Source organism: Daucus carota, chromosome 6 (assembly GCF_001625215.2).
Source record: "Daucus carota subsp. sativus chromosome 6, DH1 v3.0, whole genome shotgun sequence".
Classification (NCBI taxonomy): Eukaryota; Viridiplantae; Streptophyta; class Magnoliopsida; order Apiales; family Apiaceae; genus Daucus; species Daucus carota.
The window spans coordinates 34,457,928-34,480,211 of NC_030386.2; the positions used below are offsets into that span (position 1 = coordinate 34,457,928).

The 22,284-nt window shown below is 34.6% G+C and overlaps 1 protein-coding gene across 2 annotated transcripts; it reads left to right on the plus strand.

The window, feature by feature from the left end:
• Positions 1-6,358: 6,358 nt before the first annotated feature.
• On the plus strand, positions 6,359-22,187 carry LOC108192946 (probable inactive purple acid phosphatase 16). 2 transcript variants are annotated; one of them, XM_017359491.2, is made up of 5 exons: positions 6,359-6,746; positions 20,229-20,444; positions 20,706-20,979; positions 21,328-21,496; positions 21,756-22,187. In XM_017359491.2, the coding sequence occupies exons 1-5, from the start codon at positions 6,482-6,484 to the stop codon at positions 21,966-21,968; spliced, it is 1,137 nt and encodes a 378-aa protein (XP_017214980.2). In that variant the 5' UTR covers positions 6,359-6,481; the 3' UTR covers positions 21,969-22,187. The 2 variants fall into 2 exon arrangements, with proteins under 2 accessions (XP_017214980.2, XP_017214982.2); XM_017359493.2 differs by having other exon boundaries at positions 21,760-21,899.
• The last annotated feature ends 97 nt before the right edge of the window (positions 22,188-22,284 follow it).

The window sequence follows — 22,284 nt, forward strand, 5'->3', positions numbered from 1 at the left end:
GTTTTTTTTAATGATTATTATCTTTATAATCCTTAATTTTCTACTCGAAATTTAAGAAAATTATAAGACTTAAATCGAAAATAAATATTGTACGTATTACTTTATAAATTTTAAATATAAATTATATTTTATCTATGATTGTTAGTTTAAATAAATAAAATCTTATTTTTTTTAGGATTCTTAAATAAGAAGATCCTTGAATTTGATTTTTTGAATTATAATTTTATTTTCTATTCAAAATTCAAGAAAATTATAAGACTGAATCGAACTATTATCGAGATTCGTAAGTTCATGCATACTATTGAATGAGGTTGCGTGCGAAGATGTCAAAGATGTTTTATGTTATTTTCTTGTTGATCATTATGAAAGACGTAGAGTTTAGTGCTACGAACCTGTTTAGACAATGTGAGATTTTGGAAGATGTTGATTTTTGTTTTTTTAAATATATAATTTGAAAAAATTAATAAAATAAGATTATAAATTTTACAACTTTTTTTTTGAAAGAAAATTTTTATAACTTTTGAAAATAAGAATTGTATTTTTTTTAATTATATTTTTCTATAATTGTTATTTTGAATAAATAGAATCCTACTCTTTTATGATTTCTAAATAAGTAAAAGAATTGTACTATCTTTGCAATCCTTTTATCTATAAAATATTTGAATCTGGTTTTTAGATTATAATTTTATTTTCTATCCGAAATTTAAGAAAATTATAAACTGAATCGTACAATTCTACAAACGCCAACTTTATGATTCGGACATATTTAGATTATTTTTCTATATATCTTATCGAAAATAAAATTTTATAATATAAAATTCAACTACATTTTCAATATATCGTATCGAAAATAAGAATTGTATATATTACTTAACAAATAGTAATTATAAATTGTATTTTATCTATTATTATTAGTTTAAATAAATATAATCTTATTTCTTTTAAGATTACTATAAAAAGAATGGTATCATCTTTAGAATTCAATAAGAAATACTATTGTATCATCTTTAGAATTCAATAAGAAATACTAAATAAGAAAAGAATTGTATCATATTTATTTAGAATTCAATGAGAAAATAATTGTATCACCTTTAGAATTCTTGAACCTGATTTTTTGAATTATAACTATATTTTTTCTAAGTATTATAATAACATAGAAATTATTTGAGTCATCTTTTCGTTAAACATATCACAAATGAAAAATATTATAATTGGTATAAATATTTGTTTAAGTGGTCATCCTGTCAAACACAATACTAATAATAAAATTAGTTTGAACCTCCTTCCCGTCAAAGACAATATTAATCCATAATTATTATTTTTATGATAAAATTAAATACTATAATTTAGATCAAAATTAGTTTGAGCCGCTCTCTTATCAAACACAATACCAATAACAAAACATTATAATTTAGATATTAGTTTGAGTCGCCTTACTGCCAAACACATACTAATAAAAATTATTCTAATTATGATAAAATTAAAGATTATAATTGGACAAAAAGTATTTTGAACTGTGGTCCCGTTTTAACAAAAATATATACTATAACATAGATAAAAAATTATTTTAGCCACTTTCCTGTCAAACATAATACTAATAGAAAATTTATTATTATTTAGATAAAAATTAGTTAAGGCCGCCTCCCGTGCCCGTCAAACACAATACTAATCAACATTATCATAAAATCAATATATGATTCCTATTTTATATGTATTATTTTATATGTTAATTATTTTTATTTTTTGACTCCTATTTATTAGTTTAAAATTATTATTCTTTTATGGTTCTAATATTTTTGGTATTAGTTTTTTAATGATTATTATCTTTACAATCTTTTATTTTCTATTCGAAATTTAAGAACATTATAAGACTAAATCGGAAATAAAAATTGCACGTATTACCTTACAAATCTTAAATATAAATTGTATTTTATCTATGATTATTAGTTTAAATAAATATAATCATATTCCTTTTGGCATTCCTAGATAATAAAAAAATTGTATTACCTCTAGAATCCGAAAAAAAAAAGAATTATATTAACTTTTGAAATCCTTCAAGTTGATTTCTTTTAAACATAATCTTATTTCTTTTAGGATTACTAAATAAGAAAAGAATTATGTCATCTTTAGAATTCAATAAGAAATATTAAATAAAAAAGAAAAGAATTGTATCATCTTTAGAATTCAATAAGAAAAGAATTGTATCATCTTTAGAATTCTTGAATCTGATTTTTTAAATTACAACTATATTTTCTATCCGAAATTTAAGAAAATTCAGAAGACTGAATCGAGCAATTATAGGACGCTCGCATCCTCCTTTATATATCGCGCTTCGCGGCGGCGTGATAAATTTTGATATGAATTAGAATTATAATAGGATAAAAATTATTTTGAGTCATCTTCCCATTAAACATATCACAAATAAAAAATATTATAATTGATATAAAAATTTGTTTAAGTGATCATCCTGTCAAACACAATACTAATAATAAAATTAGTTCGAACCTCACTCCCGTCAAAGACAATATTAATCCATAATTATTATTTTTATGATAAATTAAATATTATAATTTAGATCAAAATTAGTTTGAGTCGCTCTCTTGTCAAACACAATACTTATAACAAAACATTACTCCCTCCATCTCATTTTAAGCGTCCTGTTTTGACTTATAACGGTCAAATTGACCAAATTTGACCAAGCATAAAAAACAAATTCATTATTATTTTGAAAAACTAAAAATTACATTTTATAGTATATTGTATGTATTTTATAATGACATAATTTTTTTTTACTTTTAAAAATTATATTATATGTGTAAATCTCAGTTAAAATTTGGTCAATTTAACCATTCAAAAGTTAAACAGGACACTTAAAATGGGATGGAGGAAGTATAATTTAGATATTAGTTTGAGTCGTTTTAGTGTCAAACACAATACTAATAAAAATTATTCTAATTATGACAAAATTAGAGATTATTTTAAATTGTGTAACAAAAAAATATATTATAACATAGATAAAAAATTATTTTAGCGACTTTACCGTCAAACATAATACTAATAGAAAATTTATTATTATTTGGATAAAAATTAGTTTGGGCCGCCTCCCGTGCCCGTCAAACGATATACTAATCAAGAACCATTTACATTATCATAAAATCAATATATGATACCTATTTTTTATATATTATTTTATTTGTTAATTATTTTTATTTTTTGATTCCAATTTATTAGTTAAAAATTATTATTCTTTTATAAAAATTATTTTAGCGACTTTCCCGTCAAACATAATACTAATAAAAAAATTATTATTATTTAGATAAAAATTAGTTTGGGCCGCCTCCCGTGCCCGTCAAACACAATACTAATCAAGACCCATTTACATTATCATAAAATTAATATATGATTCCTATTTTTTATATATTATTTTATTTGTTAATTTTTTTTATTTTTTGATGCCTATTTATTAGTTAAAAGTTATTATTCTTTTATGGTTCTAATTTTTGTTGCTATCAGTTTTTTTAATGATTATTATCTTTACAATCCTTTATTTTCTATTCGAAATTTAAGAAAATTATAAGAGTAAATCGATAATATAAATTGTACGTATTACCTTACAAATCTTAAATATAAATTGTATTTTATCTATGATTTTGTTAGTTTGAATAAATATAATCCTATTTCTATTAGGATTACTAAATAAGAAAAGAATTGTCTTATCTTTAGAATTCAATAAGAAATACTAAATAAGAAAAGAATTGTATCATCTTTAGAATTTGATAAGAAAAGAGTTGTATTACTTTTAGAATTCTTAAACCTGAATTTTTGAATTATAACTATATTTTCTATCCGAAATTTAAGAAAAATCAGAAGACTGAATCGAACGATTCTAGGGACGCCCGCATCCTCCTTTATATATATATATATTGATATATTGATTGATTGATGATTGATTAAGTTGTACGCCATATTGATTTTTGGACTTCTGAATTATTTTATCATTGATCGACAATATACAAATATATGTCACTAAATCCTACTTTTATATTTAACCTGATCAACTCCACCAACTCTATCCAGCCGGATCATCCAATACGATTTTAATGAGATTTATAATGACTTTGCAAGCGTGGCACGGACAGTATGTAAAAAAAAATTACTCCCTCCGTCCTATTTTAATTATTTTTGATTTTTTACACATATTTTAATTATTTTTTTAACATCTTAAAATACGTGTAAAAAAATCATATCTAAATATAATTTTTTTTATAAAATTTATATCAAATAAAAGTTTAGAATCTAAACTTTTATTTGATATAAGAATTGAATTTTTTTATTAAGCGTAGACATTGTCTTTTTACACCTCTAAATACGTGTTAAAAAGTTAAATATAGTTAAAATGGGACAGAAAGAGTATGTGGGATTAATATAAAGTTAAAAAATAAATAAATAAATAATATAATTTCTAAAGAAACAAATTCACTCCCCCGAACTTCATGCATTAAATTGTTTCAAGTTGATATTACTATTTATATTTTTAAATATATTTGATTAATATGACCTATAATTTTATTAATTTATTCAAGATACATAAACACGTAATATCATGTACTTGTCTTCGTTAGTTTCAAATTATATGATAAAATTTCATTAATACATATATCTAATATATTTTTTTCTTCTCATGTTTTGTAATTTTCAACTTGTATATGATATTTGTCTTTATCAGCGTCAAATTTATATGATAAAATATCATTAGTATATATATTTGTTACATCTTTTTCTTCTCATATTTTGTAATTTTCATTTCTCACAAGATACCATTTACATACAAATCTTGATTCGGGTCTTTGTTTTTTATATAAACTAGTTGAGAATTCGCGCGTTGCGGCGGCCTATAAAAATTATATTAATGATCCAATATTAATATTTATAGAATAAAATAATTTTATGACTGTCTATAAAAAGTATATTAATGTTTCAAGTTAATATTTGTACGATAAAATAAATTTATATTATAAAAATCTTGATGTAATACAAATACTAATATATAAAATTGTAAAATTGGACTATAATTCATGGTGAAAAAATGACAATAAATTTATACACGTAAATAACAATTTAAAGCGTGACGAATCTTAAAATTTTATTTTTTTTGGAAAAGTAATCATGTTCTTACATTGTCACCTTCCTCCAATTTTATTAGATTGATTGTGCACGAAAACATTTAACTTAAATATAACCACCCTCTTAGAAGTTGCTTGAACGGAGCAAACAGATAATGCATGAATAATTTTTTCATGTATACAAAGTAAATAATATAAAAATTAACAACAACAAACATGTCCAATGAACAAAACAAATATTATAAAAGAATAACCAACAAACATACATCATTAATAGTTAATTTATTGACATCAACCATCGCTGCCAAGACTATATTCTTTTCCCGTGTTTGGATTTGTCGACTCCAATATAACGGTCTATAACTACATTTGCTTGCAACAACCTTTTCTGTAACAGCCTTCACTTATCGTTGCAGAAGAACGACACCTCCGAGTTAGAAATCGAGCAAGAGAAAGATATTTCTAATTTTTGATATTTTTCATCCAAAAATTTCAGAATATTAAAAAATAAAACGGAGCGATGTGAGAGGAACCACCTACACGCCCCTCGCTTCTCCTTTAAAAATTGAAATACTACGATCTATATATACGGGTATTTATAGGTGGAGAAAGACTTGTTTGCTACTCTTTCCCATAATTAAATAATCTGAACAAAATCAGATTAAAATTTTCAAGCTAGAGACTTATTTGCTACTCTTTCCCATAATTAAATAATCTGAACAAAAGCAGATTAAAATTTTCAAGCTACTATATTCCATAAATAATCTGTCTTTCCCATAATTGAATAATCTGAAACAAAATCAGATTAAAACTTTCAAGATACTATATTCCATAAATAATCTGAAACAAAATCAGATTAAAACTTTCAAGATACTATATTCCATAGATAATCTGAAACAAAATTGAAACAAAATCAGATTCTGAAACTTGCTTCTAATATACCTGAAACTAAAAAAGGTAATTCTAATTTTTAATATTTTTCATCCAAAAATTCCAGAAAATTAGAAAAATAAAACGGAGCGATGTGAGAGGCGCCACCTACACGCCCCTCGCTTCTCCTTTATATAAGTATATTGATTAAGCATACTAGATAAAATTAGTTGATCTTTATTATTTTTATAAAACAAATATATATAAAAATAAGAGTAGTCGATTTTTATATCATAAAATTGACAAAATTTGAAATATAAAAGATCAGAAAAAACATCTAAAGAAAGAAAGTATAAAGTAATTCTTACCAAAATCGAGGTAACTTGCCGAATTGCCGTCAAATTTCTTAGATACAACGGCCCCGTTGTATAACATTACATAAATTCACTGGTTACGGACACGTTTTTTGTTCAAACATTCTTCCCAGGATGCTCTTGTCTAAAATTATCTGTGCCCTTCTCTTATGTTCCCAAATATTTACAATCAGCTCCGCAAATAATGTCGACGGTCACCGGAATGTTACCCTCCGAACGACGGCGGAGAGATATCTCCAAATAACAAAAGGGTCATCGTTTAAGATAGCGATATTTGCCGACTTGCATTTCGGAGAGGACGCGTGGACACTTTGGGGTCCACAGCAAGATATCAAGTCAGTAAAGGTTATGTCTACAATCCTGGATAATGAACACCCAGGTTCCCTTTCTTTATTCCTTTTAGCATGCTTATCTCCTCACTCCCTGGTCATTATACAATTGTATGATACAGTACATCTTATGTAAATATTAAACTAGCATGTTTCAGGTAGATGATGTTAAAGTTCTAAAATACTAACCACTGAACCAGTCATGTTATAATAGTAAGGAAGTTGGGGTAACATACTGATTTACGATTCACGATTCACGAATACTCCCTCCGTGGCTCCTGTAAGCAGTATAAGACAAGAAATTACCTGAAATCAATAATCAACAATAAAAATACCGAACTAATATTCGAGGCACGTGAAAAACCACGCTGTCCTTTAATGAGAAAAACAAGATGTATGTGCTCATGAAAATGTAGAGAATGTTTCATTTCATTTTCTAAAAGCTTGCACAGAAAGACAACTACAGAGTTGTTATATACACACTGTTTGTAACTAACTTTCTGTTATGACATTACAATGACCAAACAACCCTCAGTATATTCCCAAAATATCATTCTGTCCTTCAACACGCCCCTTCAAGCTGAGCTGGGGATGAGACAGCTCCAAGCTTGGACAAGAGATAGGATTGTTGGTGAGAAGACAACTGCTTTGTTAGAATATCTGCAACCTGCTCATGAGTAGATACATGCTGAGTATGCATTGCACCAGATTTGAGTTTATCGCGGATGAAGTGACAGTCGATTTCAACGTGTTTTGTTCGTTCATGAAGAACAGGATTTGCAGCAAGAGAAATTGCAGCCTGATTGTCACAGTATAAAGCAGTGGATGGTAAGTTTTTGATACCCATGTCCTTCAACAAAGCATGTAACCAAGTCACCTCACACGCAGTCATGGCCATGGCGCGATATTCTGCCTCAGCAGTGGAACGAGCAACTACAGCCTGTTTTTTGCTCTTCCATGAGATAGGTGAAGAACCCAGTAAGATACAAAAACCAGTAGTTGAACGCCTGGTAGTGGGGCAGCTAGCCCAATCACTATCACAGAAGGCCTTCAGTTGAACTGCAGAAGAAGAAGCTAACAGAATTCCTTGCTGAGATGTGCCCCGTAAATAACGAAGAAGTTTCTTGGCAGCCTGCATATGAGTTGTCATAGGCTGATGCATAAATTGACTAAGCACATGCACAGCAAATGTGATGTCAGGACGAGTAACAGTCAAGTATATTAGCTTTCCCATCAAGCGTTGATATTCATTCGGATTTGGTAATGGATCACCTGAGTGTGGAGTAAGCTTTAAGTGACAATCTAAAGGCACTTTGACAGAAGAAGCAGTGTCCATATGAAACTCTTTTAACAAATCAAGGACATATTTGTGCTGAGAGACAAAAAACCCAACTGGACTTCGAGCAATTTCCAGACCAAGAAAGTAATTCACAGCCCCCAAATCCTTCATGTGGAATGCCTGTGATAACATTGTTTTCAGCTCATCAATTGCACTTTCACTGTCACCAGCAATCAATAGATCATCTACATAGATAAGTATCAGGGTAGTAGAGGTGTCCGTGATCTTGGTAAATAAGCTAGCATCACTCTGAGATTGTGCAAACCCAAGAGAAACAAGTGTATCAGACAATTTTTTGAACCATTGGCGAGGTGCCTGTCGTAAACCATAAAGACTCTTTAACAGTTTACAGACCCATTTGACCCTTGATTGAGCATTTGAATCACTTGTCTGACCAGTTGTAATCCTGCTTCCCAATGAAGAGTACCCCAGAGGCAATGTCATGTAGACATCCTCATCAAGATCACCATATAAAAACGCATTTGTTACGTCCATCTGAACGGTTTTCCAATCATATACAGCAGCAATCGCCAATAGTGCCTGAACAGTTGACATCTTTGCCACTGGGGCAAACGTTTCCTCATAATCCACTCCGTACTGCTGCTTACATCCAAGAACTACAAGTCTGCTTTTGTAACGTTCTATACTGCCATCCGGTTTGAATTTGGTCTTAAACAACCATCTACTTCCTATGGCCTTTTTATCAGGAGGTAGCTCGACAATTTCCCAGGTGCCATTCCTTTCTAATGCATCTAGTTCGAGATTCATAGCAGCAACCCAGTGATCATGAAGAACAGCTTGAGAGAAACATTTTGGATCCTTAGCTTTAGACACTGTAGCTTGAAAACAACTGAAATCAGAAGTGATCTCATACAATGCTGACTGTGCTATATTAGTAGCATTGTTTGTAATAGTGGAAGCATATTCTTGTAGCCAAGATGGTGGTTTTGTAGTCCGCTGTGAACGTCGAACAGGAGGAGGAGAAGGAGTATGCACCTGAGCTTGAGACTCCGTGGTAGTTGATGGTGCAGTCACAAATTCATCAGCCTCTACAAAAACAGGAGGAGGATTAGGCATTGGCACTGGTAATGGCTTCATGTATGGTTGAGGTACATTTGAGTTCAAGGGAAACAGATGCTCATGAAATTCTGCATCTCTGGACACAAAAGTAGTATTGGAAATGAGATTCAAAAATTTAAATCCCTTTGTTAGGCCAGTATATCCCAAAAACACACAAGGCACTGCTTTAGGAGCAAATTTGTCAGCTGTAGGATTTGGATTAGCCACCATAGCTAAGCAACCAAACACCCTGAGTTCTGTATAATCCACATCTTCCTTAAACAACTGTTCATATGGAACTCTGTGGTTCAAGGCAGCAGTTGGTAATCGATTCATGATGTACACTGCTGACATAACACAATCTCCCCAATACATCAAAGGCAAACCAGACTGAAACCGCAGAGCTCGTGATAACTCCAGAATTTGTCGATGTTTACGTTCAACTCTAGCATTTTGTTGTGGTCTATAAGGGCACGAGGTCTGATGAATGATGCCATGATGTTTGTAGTATGCAGTAGCTGATGTATCAGAGAACTCAGGTGCATTATCTGAGCGAAGCACCTTAACAGATTTTTTAAAATGATTCTTAACATATTGCTGAAATGTTATGAATCGTTCCAAGAAATCAGACTTATGATTCATAAGATACACCCAGGTCATACGAGTATGATCATCAACTAAGGTGAGGAAGTAACGAAAATTACCTCTTGTACTCACCTTGTAAGGCCCCCATGTATCAAGGTGAACAAGTTCAAATGGCTCAGATGCGTGGCTTGTACTTAGCTGATAAGGCAACTTAGTAAATTTGGCAAGTGGACAAGTAAGACAGACCTCAGAATCTGAGTGTACAGTGAGATGCCTAAACTTAGGCATATGGTGCATTGTGGTTTTAGAAACATGTCCCAACCTCTGATGCCACAATGAGTAATCCGAGTGAGCAACTTTTGAACTGGAAGAGGCTGCAGCAGTGTGAATCTTCTGAGATGAATCCAGAAAACAATAGAGACCATGATCAATCAGTCCAGTAGCCAAGACCTCATTTGTAGTTGTGGATATGATATGACATTCAGTTGGAGTAAAAGTGGCTGAACACTTGTTATCCTGTGCTAATTTCCTTATTGACAGCAAATTGTGTTTAAAACTAGGAACATATAGCACATCTTTCAGAATCAGACCATTCTGCAGAGTCAAGGTTCCAACATGTGTGATCTTTGCAACTCCATTATTTGGTAAGTTAATTACATTGTTGGAAGGAGCTTTCTTAACATCAACAAGTTTGTCCAAGTAAGCAGTCATATGATCTGTAGCACCTGTATCAACTATCCACATATCATTACCACTGGTTGCAAAAGATAAACAACAAGTCACCATCCCAGAAAATGCCTCATCAAGTTCATCATCAGTTTCTGTATGTGGAATCAGTTTTAACAGTTGTTGCAACTGCTGAGAAGTCAGAGCAGCAGCATTTTCCACAGAATCAGCTGAACTCAGCTGTGCATTATTACTCATTCGTTTATTACCAGATTGCTGTGATTTCCCCCCTGACTTCAGCTTGTGTTTATCATGCCATTTGGGATAGCCTATTTCCATCCAACATCTATCAGATGTATGACCTTTTTTGTGACAAACTGTGCACTCAAACACTCTTCCTTGAGATGAATGACCTTGACTGTTGCCTTGACTAAACATAGCTGCACTCTCAAATTCCAAAGGTGTATGTTCAGTATGTAAAATTTCTCTTTGAGATTCCTCTTGTTGAAGTGCAGCACAAGCAATATCAACAGTTGGAAGAGGTATCATCATCAACAATTGACTACGATGAGATGCATAAACCTCATTCAAACCATTAAGAAACTGGAACAATTTTGCTTCATCACGAAGAGTATTGATTTTACTCAATAATGCCAAAATTTCCGGTGTAACAGCAGAAACAGCAGGCAACACATTCAAACACTCGATTTCATCCCACAGACAAGTCAATTTCGTATAATATTCAGCAATTGTCAACTGATTTTGTTTCAACTCAAATAGATCCTTATTCAATTTATATTTTCTCGATCCATTAGTAAGCATAAATCGTTTCTCTAGGATACGCCATATTTCAGCAGCAGAAGACACATAGAGAATCGAACTACGAATAGAATCAGAGACATTGTTATGAAGCCAGGAAATTACCAGATTATTGCACGTTTCCCACTGTGCAGCATCAACAAGATCAGTCGTGCTTCTCAACACGCTTCCATCAACAAAACCTAATTTTCGTTTTGCAGCCAGTTGTATCTCGATAGAACGCTTCCATGAACGAAAATCACTCGCACCTTGAAGCTTCGAGACAATTATAGATGTAGGACCATCTGAGGGATGCAGAAACAATGGATTTTGCATATCTTGAAACGTGAATCTACCGCCAGCAGCCATAAAACTCAACTTTTGAAGAAATCAGTAAGAAGAGTGAGCACTCAGCGATCACAAATCAATAACGAAACTGAAATTCTACACTCAATCTACACACACCATGCTCTGATACCATAATGAGAAAAACAAGATGTATGTGCTCATGAAAATGTAGAGAATGTTTCATTTCATTTTCTAAAAGCTTGCACAGAAAGACAACTACAGAGTTGTTATATACACACTGTTTGTAACTAACTTTCTGTTATGACATTACAATGACCAAACAACCCTCAGTATATTCCCAAAATATCATTCTGTCCTTCAACATCCTTAAAACAGATTAGTCCCTTCCACGTGGTGCTTGAAAGTGTTGTGACTTCCGTCTCCCAGGATACAACGAATAGAGGTGATCTAAAACACTAGAGATCCGTCTCCTACGAACCGAACAAGTATTGCTTCTATCTCACAGAAACTGAATTCTAAAAAGCTCTAAGAGGAATGCAAGAAAGTGATGTATTTGTATACTCAACCAATGTGCAAAGGCCTCCTTATATAGGAGTAAGAATTTGTAACTTACAACCCAATTAATTTTGTAACCCCCACAATGCAATAAATTTAAATTTGTAACCCCACATAACACTAAAACCATGGTTATTATTAGGAGTTACAAATCAATTTCATTGGTTACAAAATTATATCATAAGTCACAAAAATATCAAATAAATACATGCAAATCAAATATTCAAATAATCAAAATCAAATATTCAAATAATCAAATTTATTCAAATATCTAACAGCTCCGTCCCCCTGAGTTATATACATCGGGGACGGGGACGCGGCACGGATTTTAATGCTCCCGTAAAGTATAGTTCTGTAACTTATTTTGAAGATTTTTTTTTTCTGAATAAAAGTTTGAATGTTATATTTTTATTTAGAAGAAGAAAATTTTAAAAATAAGTTATAGAACTATATTTTATAAGAGCATTGAAGTGCGTGTCGAACAGTGAAAAAGAAACGTATAGAATTAAATGGGACAAGGGAATATCTGTTAATGGGTACTTTTTCTATGCTACCGCGCCCGACTCATGTTTATATGTTTTTTCGCTGCTTAGCACATACTTTAATAATTGTATAAATTATAATTTTATAATTTGTTTTCTAAACAATTAAATATTAAATTTTATTCATCTTTTCAAAAAAAAAAAAAAATTTATTCAACAAAAAAATATTTAAAATAAATTATAAGACCATACTTTACAAAAACATTACTACGTGCCCGCACCCAATATATGCAATTCGGGGACTGAAGGAGTATGTACCACTCACCCTGTCCCTCTATCCCTCTGGATTCATCGTCTCGGTGTTAGAACTGTGAATCTAGCTCAAGAACTCCATTAAAACTCAGAGAAAAGTGTATATAGAGAGAACTGTATTAAAGTGTATTTACAAGAACAGAACTAACTATACAAAGTAACCACTACTACTGTTTATATACCCCAGAAGGGTCCTGGTCCCCAGCAAGTGACTGCTGGGGGACCATTATCCAACATTCAACTTTTCCACCGTTCGATATGACGACGGACGGTCGCGATTAGAAGTTAGATTCGTGCCGTCTAGCGGTTTTTAAGCGCTAGACTCTCCATGTCTAGCGGTTAAAAACAGCTAGACGGAAAAATATTTTTTAAGTGTCTAGCGCTTAAAAAGCGCTCGAAGCACAGGACTCATTCTCTGATCGCTCATATATTGCAAGGTAGGTCATTTATTGTGCTCATTTATGGTGCAAGAAAAAGTTGAGAGAGAGAGAGATATTGAGAGAGCCATTTTGAAGTGGGAGTTAAAGATCAAACAAGAAGACAACACTAGTGTGGTAACATTTTACTCTCTATTTGCTTTTTGTAGTGTTATTATTATGGCGGATTCGTTATTTGAAGATTTTGTTCCAAGAAAAAGAGTTAAAATAGTCGATAATAATGATTTTATACATGTTGATGATGTTGTTGAACCTAATAGGGTTGTTGATAGGGTGTTCATTGATATTAAAGATGGTAATGATGTTGTTGATGAAAATGTTAGGGTTGATGTAAATGGGGTTGATAATACAAATGTTGTAAGTGTTGATGATGAGATTGATTTGAATGTAGATATAGATGATAACGTAGATGATTATATATTTGATAATGACAACGAAGAAGTTGGAACAAATGAAAATAATGATGTTCCATATTTAAATAAAAAATTTGATACTTTAGATGCGGCGGATAGATTTATTAGAGCGTATGCCCTTAGGAGTGGGTTTGCTATTAAAATACAACAAACACAGAAACGGGCAAAAGTGGATGAAATATATGCTCGGATGTTTGTTTGTAGACTTGCAGGTGAAAATAAAGACGAAGGTGTTAAGGACGATGAGTTATGTGTGGGGAATAATATGGGTACACAACGTCGAGATAAACTTCCTAGAAGTGGTTGTAAGGTGAGGATGTATGTCATTAAGGGAAAGAAAAAGGATTATTGGGAGTTGACTACACTAGAATTACAACACAATCATGATGTTGTATCGCCTAGTAAAATGTGTTTGATTCAGCGGGAAAGACATGTCTCAGCCGCAGCTAGAAATCTGATAAAAACCTTAAATGTGTCGGGTATTCGTCCTAGCCAAACCATGAGTCTTTTTAGTAATATGCAAGGTGGAGTGAATAATGTTGGGTTTGGTAGTCAAAATGTGAGGAATGTAGTGCGGGATGAGCGGAAGAAAAAAATACAAGTTAGTGATGCTCAAGCGGGTTTGGATCTATTAGGACGTTTGAAAGAAGAAAGCGGTGGGAAATTTTTTGTCAAAACTCAAGTGGATGAAGAGAACCGCTTGAAAAATCTCGTATGGGTGGATCCAAAATGTTTGATGTCTTACAGTAATTTTGGGGAAGTTGTTGCATTTGATACCACATACCGTACAAACAGGTATGCCATGCCATTTGTGCCGTTTACTGGGGTCAACCATCATTATCAATCCGTTTTATTTGGATTTGCACTTATGCGGGATGAGGTAAGAACAAGTTTCGAATGGGTGCTTAGAACGTGGCTTGAAGCGGTTGGCGACAAACACCCAAACGCTATAATCACCGACCAAGATCAAGCAATGGCTGGGGCAATTGCTTCAATACTACCCCAGACACGACACTTGTTGTGTTCATGGCATATTAGCCAGAAATTCCCAGAAAAATTAAACACCCTTTATATAAAGCATCCGGGAACATTCAAAGCGGACTTCAACAATTGCATATACAATTCGTTGTCCGAAAATGTTTTCGAGGAGCGGTGGGAGGAGTTGGTTGTGAAGTATGATTTGAAAGATCATACATGGTTACAAGGATTGTACGTGTTGAAAGAGAAATGGATATCGGCTTATACTAAGAGTACATTCTCCGCGGGTCAGAACACGACATCAAGGAGTGAGGGAATGAATGCATTTTTTGATAGCTACGTGAGTTCTAGTACGGGATTAAAGGAATTTGTCGAGAATGCACAAAAAGCTATCGAAAGACAATTCATGCGGGAGAAGGAGGAGGACAATAATACAAAGAATAAAACCCGTTACATGAGGATGAAGACGGCTTTGGAACATGATGGGGCTTCGTTGTATACGAAAGAGATGTTCCGCCAATTCCAAGTTCAAGTGGTAGAAGCTTCCAAGTACTTTGTTGAGAAGGATAAAGATAACCTCCCGTTAGGGGACGAGGTAACACATTATAAGTGTTACAGACCCTTGACGGAAGCAAGCAAGAAAACAATGTATGACGTGAAGTTCAACAAAGTAGCCCTGACGGGAAGTTGTGTGTGTCGAATGTATGAACATTTGGGAATCCCATGTCGTCACATCATGGCCATTTTGAACAAGAAAAATGTCGGCAAAATACCACATGCATTTATTAGGCGTCGTTGGACAAGAGATGCAAATAGGGTTGATGGTATGCTACCATATGCCGTGAATTGCGATGATCCATCATCTACCGACTTGACACCAACTCAAAGATTCAACCATATGACCTTACTAACGATGAGTTTTTGTCATAGTAGCATGGTTTCCAAGGAAAGGTACGAGTATGCACTCGAGGTCATGAATCGAGAGATTGAGAATCTTGAGAAAATGGGAGTTGACGGGGTCCCTGTTACTAGCACTGAGAATCCCATGACTGAAAGTGAAGAAAAAAATGTTGATGAGTTGAATGCGCCCGTACTTGACCCTATAGTTTCTCAAACAAAGGGGAGGAAAAAACCCCAAAGATTTAAAAGTCCAGTTGAAGGGCTTAGTAAGAAAAAGAGAAAATGCAAGAAATGTCATGAAGAAGGCCATGATATAAGGACTTGCAAAAAATTACAAGAAGAAATTAAGAGTTCTCAAATGTAATTGTTGATATTTTATATGATTTTTCGTGATTTATATGATTTTATGTGATTTTATATGATTTTTTTGTGATTTATATGATTTTATATCATTTCATGTGATTTTATATGATATTATGTGATTTTATGTAGGTGAAAAATGGAAGGTGGTAACAATTCTGATGCCGATTCGGTCTCTCATGTTAGTGACACACTTTCTCATGTCAGTGATTCACTTTCATCCTCGGAGGGACCTTTGAGTGAAAGTTGGTTTCGATCTTGGTCGACACCCTCAGACAATGAGATGCACAACATTATTGCCCGTTTGCCATTGGATCCCCCATCCTACGCAAACGGCTTCTGGATAGATGCTCCCGGGGTTGAAGAGGAGGATTTTAACTTATATCCTCCGGAGGAAGAAATAGAAAGGGAGAGGAGATGGAGCGAAGCTTGTGACTGGATTGCTCGGGGAGAGATGGAGGCAAAAGCAAGGAGATGTCCTCCACCATAGTTTCTTCCCATCTTGCTTTTGGGACCGTCAAGTACGGACACGCGTTGCATGTTCCACCATTGGGATGGTGGAGAACCTATGAAATGCAACCGAATTTCCCAAATAAACAAGTTGAGGCCACGCGATCCCCGTTACAAAAGAGATCAAGTCCGCATCAATTTTGTGAAGGGGTTCGTAAGTAATTTGAAAACGGAGGATATCGTTCCAGTTCAGTACCAAATGTGTTTTCTTGCCAAGTTTAGATTGTATGATGGCTCTGAGTCAATTGAAGTGAATATTGTTGACGACACCAAGGATCATCCAATGATCACGACCGGTGAGGTGCGCGAAGGAAGTGTTTTGGTGTTGTACAAAGCAACTTGTTTCATAAGCATGGATGAAACCCCTCGTCATCACCTTTCAATTGGCTTCTCTAATCTCCTAGGAATTTTAATTGATTCCTAATGTTCTTCATGTTGTAAACTTTGTAAGGATGTATAATATTTCTTAAGTTGTATGAATTTCTATGAATTTCTATGTATTTCTATGAATTTCTATGAGTTTCTATGTACCTCTATAAATTTGTATGAGTTTCTATGAATTTCTATGATTCTCTATGATTTTAGGTCAATTTATATGAATTTCTCTAAATTTATATGAACCAAAAGTGAATTTATATGAATTTGTATGCTCTGTTCTACCATGACCTGAACTGGTTTGGCTATGTCACTTGGGAATGCAGATTTGGTAGCCAGAAAACAGGGGAACACTCTGTGCTTCAAGCGCTTTTTAAGCGCTGGACGCCAGAAAATTGATTTACACGTCTAGCTATAAAAAACCGCTAGACGGATAAATCAGTTTCTGGCGTCGAGCGCTTTTTAAGCGCTGGAAGCACAGAGACTGTTTAGCCCTGCCCTCCCCTGTTTTTTGGCTAGCCTGTAAACCACAAACACATGCCAACAAACAAAATAAACAAGGGGGCGGGGGGATCAGCAAAAGCCAAATAAACAAGGGGGCGGGGGGATCAGCAAAAGCCAAATAAACAAGGGGGCGGGGGGATCAGCAAAAGCCAAATAAACAAGGGGGCGGGGGGATCAACAAAAGCCAAATAAACAAGGGGGACGGGAACGGGACACGGTTGATTAACAACCGATATGAAGTAAGGATTGATTGTATAAATTCAAAACTAACTACACTGTCCAAATGAAATTGCATACAAAACACCAATAACTATTCCCTAGAAGCATTATCTAGCCGCTGCTTCATTAGGAAACCCGGGATCCGTCTTGCCTTGCCCTTCTGAATTGCATGCATGAAATTTCAACTTCGGCATTCTGTACTTTTTCATGTCAACAGGGGGCCTAGGGATGCACGGCCTCAATCCAAACTGCCTCAAAACCCTGTCAGAATGCTGATACTCACATATATCGAAGCAAATCATAGGAAGTCTCGACTGCCCAGCGAACTGTGCCTCAATGATATTCCAATCCAAATGCAGCCCAACTGCGGGCACCTCACCCTCAACTCTATCTCCCTCCTCTGGCTCACACTCCACGGCCGCCTCAAAATGTGCATATGGAGTCCACTTAACTATATCAGATCCAACTCCATCGAACTCACCCCTATAATGTGGCAAGTTATGGTGTGGACCCTTCGAACCCCGCCGCCGTTGCCGCTTGCCGAGCACAGGCTTCGACTTCCCCTTCACCTCCCCCTCAACTGCTTTTGCCTTAGGATATGCCCAAAACAGAGCAACTGGGTATCTCCCCTGCTGAGGATAAGGAGTGGGTAGCCCTATATCAAAGCGCTCGTAACTCCAAATCTGTAATAAAAGCATACATCCAGCTATGTGGCTGCTCTCCTTCCTAGCTGCCATCCCAAGAGCTCTGTACAAATAAGCCAAAACACCGGAGGCCCAAGAATATGTATGTATCTGAGATATATCCCGTAGAAGGCCGATGTACCTCGGGTGAACCAAGCTCCTACTCCTGGTAGGGAAAAGAACTGCTCCCAGAACTAGCATCAGGTATGCCTGCGTATGTAGCCCGATCCGCTCAGGGTCACCCTCCACAGCAACCTTTCCATATCTCTCGTAGAGCCAAGTGAACTTGATACCACCCGACTTACACCACGCAACATCAACTTCTTTATCTGTCAAATGCTCGAACCAATACCTCTTAAACCAAGATTTAGGGCTCTCGATGGCTGGCCCTGCTAATGGTTGCCCAAGAACCGGCAAACCTAGAATATAGCCAACATCCTCTACGGTCACTGTCATCTCACCCTGCCTCATAAAAAAAGTGTTTGTCTCGGGCCTCCATCGCTCCACAAGTGCGGATACTAAGGATGTGTCATTCTGAACCCCCACATCCTAATTTGCAAATAAGCCAAATCCGACTGTATGTAAAAGATCCCTCTGTGCATCTGAAAGGACCCATAAATGGAGGAGGCGGCTGACACCAAAACATTGTAGAGCTCCTCTGTCTGTACCCCTCCAAACATCGTCACTGACATGATAGGAATTATCCGTGATAACCCGTCGGCTAGGACCCGGTAGTATGTCTTCCATCCCTGAAATACCCAAAAAAAACTAAATCTTTAGGTTACTTTGAACATTTAAAACTATGACAAATAATGCTATTAAATCAGTTCAAATCATATACTTAATAAAAGCTTTAATGCAGAAAAACAAGCGCGTAGTTAGCAACAAAAAAATCTAGATCAAATACAGATAACATATACAAAAATTGCAACCTGATTGAAGTATTGCTTCACTATGCATTAGCTTCAAATAGATTTAATAGATTTTGCACATAAAAAACAAATTTCCTCATTGTGGCATTTAAGCAAACACATTGCGCGCATGTGAGAAATCATACACTGAACTTGGATTTTGATTCATACCTGTGTCCTCAGTTGAATCCACAACAAAATAAGTGTATGCTCCTCTAAATCGATGGCTAGTTAGTATGATCTCAATCACTTGCTGTCTACTCAGAATCGCTCTTTTCGCCCGTTATTTGTCTCTTCGCGTCTGATGTTGTATTTGAATGCCTATTTAAACCAGTCCTCGTCTTCTAGCGCTTTTTAAGCGCTATACGCTTAAAAAATATTTTACCGTCTAGCGGTTAAAAAGCGCTAGACATGAGGCGTATAGCTGTTTTTAAGCGCTAGACGTATAAAATTTAACTTCTAATCATGGCCGTCCGTGGTCAGATCCAACGGTGGAAAAATCGACTGCCAGATAACGGTCCCCCAGCAATCACTTGCTGGGGACCAGGACCCTACACAGAAAATGTAACAACCACTAACTTTAACAACTTTTCCCACCACCACTATTTGACTTTGCCGGCTGGACTTGTTGACTCTGACTCTGCCAGTTGGCTTTGTCCACCACTCTGTATGTTAAGACTCGGGAATCAGGCTTGACACGTAATGTAAAATGCAGTTTCATTAATTATTTTAATATTTTTTTGAATTGAAAATTAATGTAAAATGCAGTTTCATAAATTATTTTACTCCCATCTGCTAATAAAAAAGTAATGTTTAGCTGTGATAGATTTTGCAAGATCCTCAATCTGCTGAGTTATATTGCGATATTTCAACGCTATTTTTCTACGATAACCAAGTTTTAAACGAGGTGTGATGAATATATGGCTGTGAAATGCGGCGGTTTTAGTCATTGTGATGTTTAATACATATTGCTTCATGTGCCGAGATGCACACTGTATCATTCCAGAACCTACAAGCTGATCAAGTGAAAAGTTCTTTGATCACACTGTATCAGATTCAATGCTGTAGAATGTAATATGGAATGGCAATATTTTATGTTGTCACAGAAAATTTGCAATAATTATATGTCTTTTGCAGATTTTGTGGTTTATCTTGGGGATGTCATTACAGCCAACAATATACCAATTAAAAATGCTAGCTTGTATTGGAATCAGGCATTGTCCCCTACAAGAGCAAGGAATACCCCATGGGCCAGTGTGTTTGGGAATCATGACGATGCATCCTTTGAGTGGCCGTTAGAGTGGTTTTCTGCCACTGGAATACCTCCAGTAAATTGTTCTGCAAATTTTTTTGGTGAGTTCAGTACTGTAATGGATAAGCTGTCCCCTGCAGCTTGTATCACTACATTTGCACACAAGGAATTATTTTGATAAAATACCTTCCATACAGCTAAAGAAAATGGACATATGACACTCTTGTTATGAGATGTCATAATGTTTCAGCTAAAGAAAATGGACATATGACACTCTTGTTATGAGATGTCATAATGTTTATGCAATTTTGAATGGGAGACTTCTTTCGGGTTGGTGATTCAGGTATTTTATTTGATTTCAGGAGAGGCATGTAGGTTCAAGGGCACACCACGTTCGGAGCTGATGAAAAACGAGATTGAGCATAATGCCTTTTCATACTCTAGAAGTGGTCCTAATTATCTTTGGCCAAGCATATCTAACTACGTCCTTCAGATTTCATCATCAAGTGATTCCAAAGTACCAGTAGCATTCATGTACTTCTTTGATTCCGGTGGTGGGTCATACCCTGAGATACTATCAACTGCTCAGGCAGAATGGTTTCGCGTCAAATCTCAACAAATAAATCCTGATGCAAGGTTAGATAAGAAGCACTACCCTTGAATATTCTGCTTTTTGATGGACACTACAAAAACTGTAAATAATTGTTGACTCAGATCTTTTGATTTCCCATTTGTCTCCAAGAAGCGAGAGATATATGTTCTAAGATCGAATTGAGTAGATAATTGGGGTATTATAATAAATCGTGACTTCCTCTGTTCCATTTAGAGGAAAGAAATTCTACTTAAGCACAGAAAGTGCACTAGCCAATAGTTGTAAGAGGTTTATCAATATATATTTTCTTTTATTGATTTAATGTAATGAAAAGAGAATTCACATTTTCTTCCCTCCAAATCCTCAGAAACCTTTTTCGCGTCATTTTATAGGGTTCCAGAGATAATATTTTGGCATATACCGAGCAAAGCCTACACGAAGGTGGCCCCAAAGTTTAAAGGACATAAGCCTTGTGTGGGCTCAATGTTCATGGAGACTGTAGCTTCACAAGAATCTGAAATGGGCTTAATGAAACTTCTTAGAAGAAGGTCTTCTGTTAAGGTAAATACATAATATTTTATCTATTATATATATACATAGCTTCTTAAATGTTGTTAAAATGTGAAAGTTATCACTTGAAATTAAATCTGGACCTTGGAGTTTGATATTAAATGATGAGTAATATGGAGATAAGATTGTTACAAATACCTTTGGATGATAAGTATATAATTTACAATTTAGCATTGCAGAGATAAGCGTTCAATAGTTGTGCTTTGGGGCAATGGTGTCCAATCAAGTAATCTTCACTTTTTTGGTGTAGGCAGTATTCGTAGGTCATAACCATGGCTTGGATTGGTGCTGCCCTGACAAAGCTCTGTGGCTATGCTTCGCTAGACATACAGGTTATGGTGGTTATGGGAACTGGTCTAGAGGATCTAGAATTTTGGAGATAACCCAAGATCCCTTCGTACTGAAATCATGGATTCGGATGGAAGATGGCCATAAACATAGTGATGTTCTCTTGAGCTCTTGAACTGTTACATACTTTTATCCTCTTCTATATTAAAAATTCTAAGAGAAGTGAAATAATGTGTTTTATTGTTTTATTTTAATCAAGAGAAACCGAATTGCACGCTTATACACATTGTCTGGTTTTAATGGTCAGAAGACTCAGAACAGTTTATGACTCGCAAAATTGTAGTGCTACTTGAACAGATTAGTTATATTTCATAAATTATTGTGCTTTTAAATATTTTTTAGTGGCTATAAGTTTGATTACTTGGTTCAATTCAGTTGCCTTAGTTTGCCTTTAAGCTGGTTAGTTAGGCAATTTAGGCTAGCAGCAACAT

Excerpts from the sequence above, each read along its gene's own strand:
- LOC108192946 (XM_017359491.2), top strand. The coding sequence starts at position 6,482 with ATGCTCTTGTCTAAAATTATCTGTGCCCTTCTCTTATGTTCCCAAATA. Across the intron at positions 6,747-20,228 it reads CCTGGATAATGAACACCCAG|ATTTTGTGGTTTATCTTGGG; the intron begins GTTCCCTTTCTT and ends TGTCTTTTGCAG. Across the intron at positions 20,980-21,327 it reads CAAATAAATCCTGATGCAAG|GGTTCCAGAGATAATATTTT; the intron begins GTTAGATAAGAA and ends GTCATTTTATAG.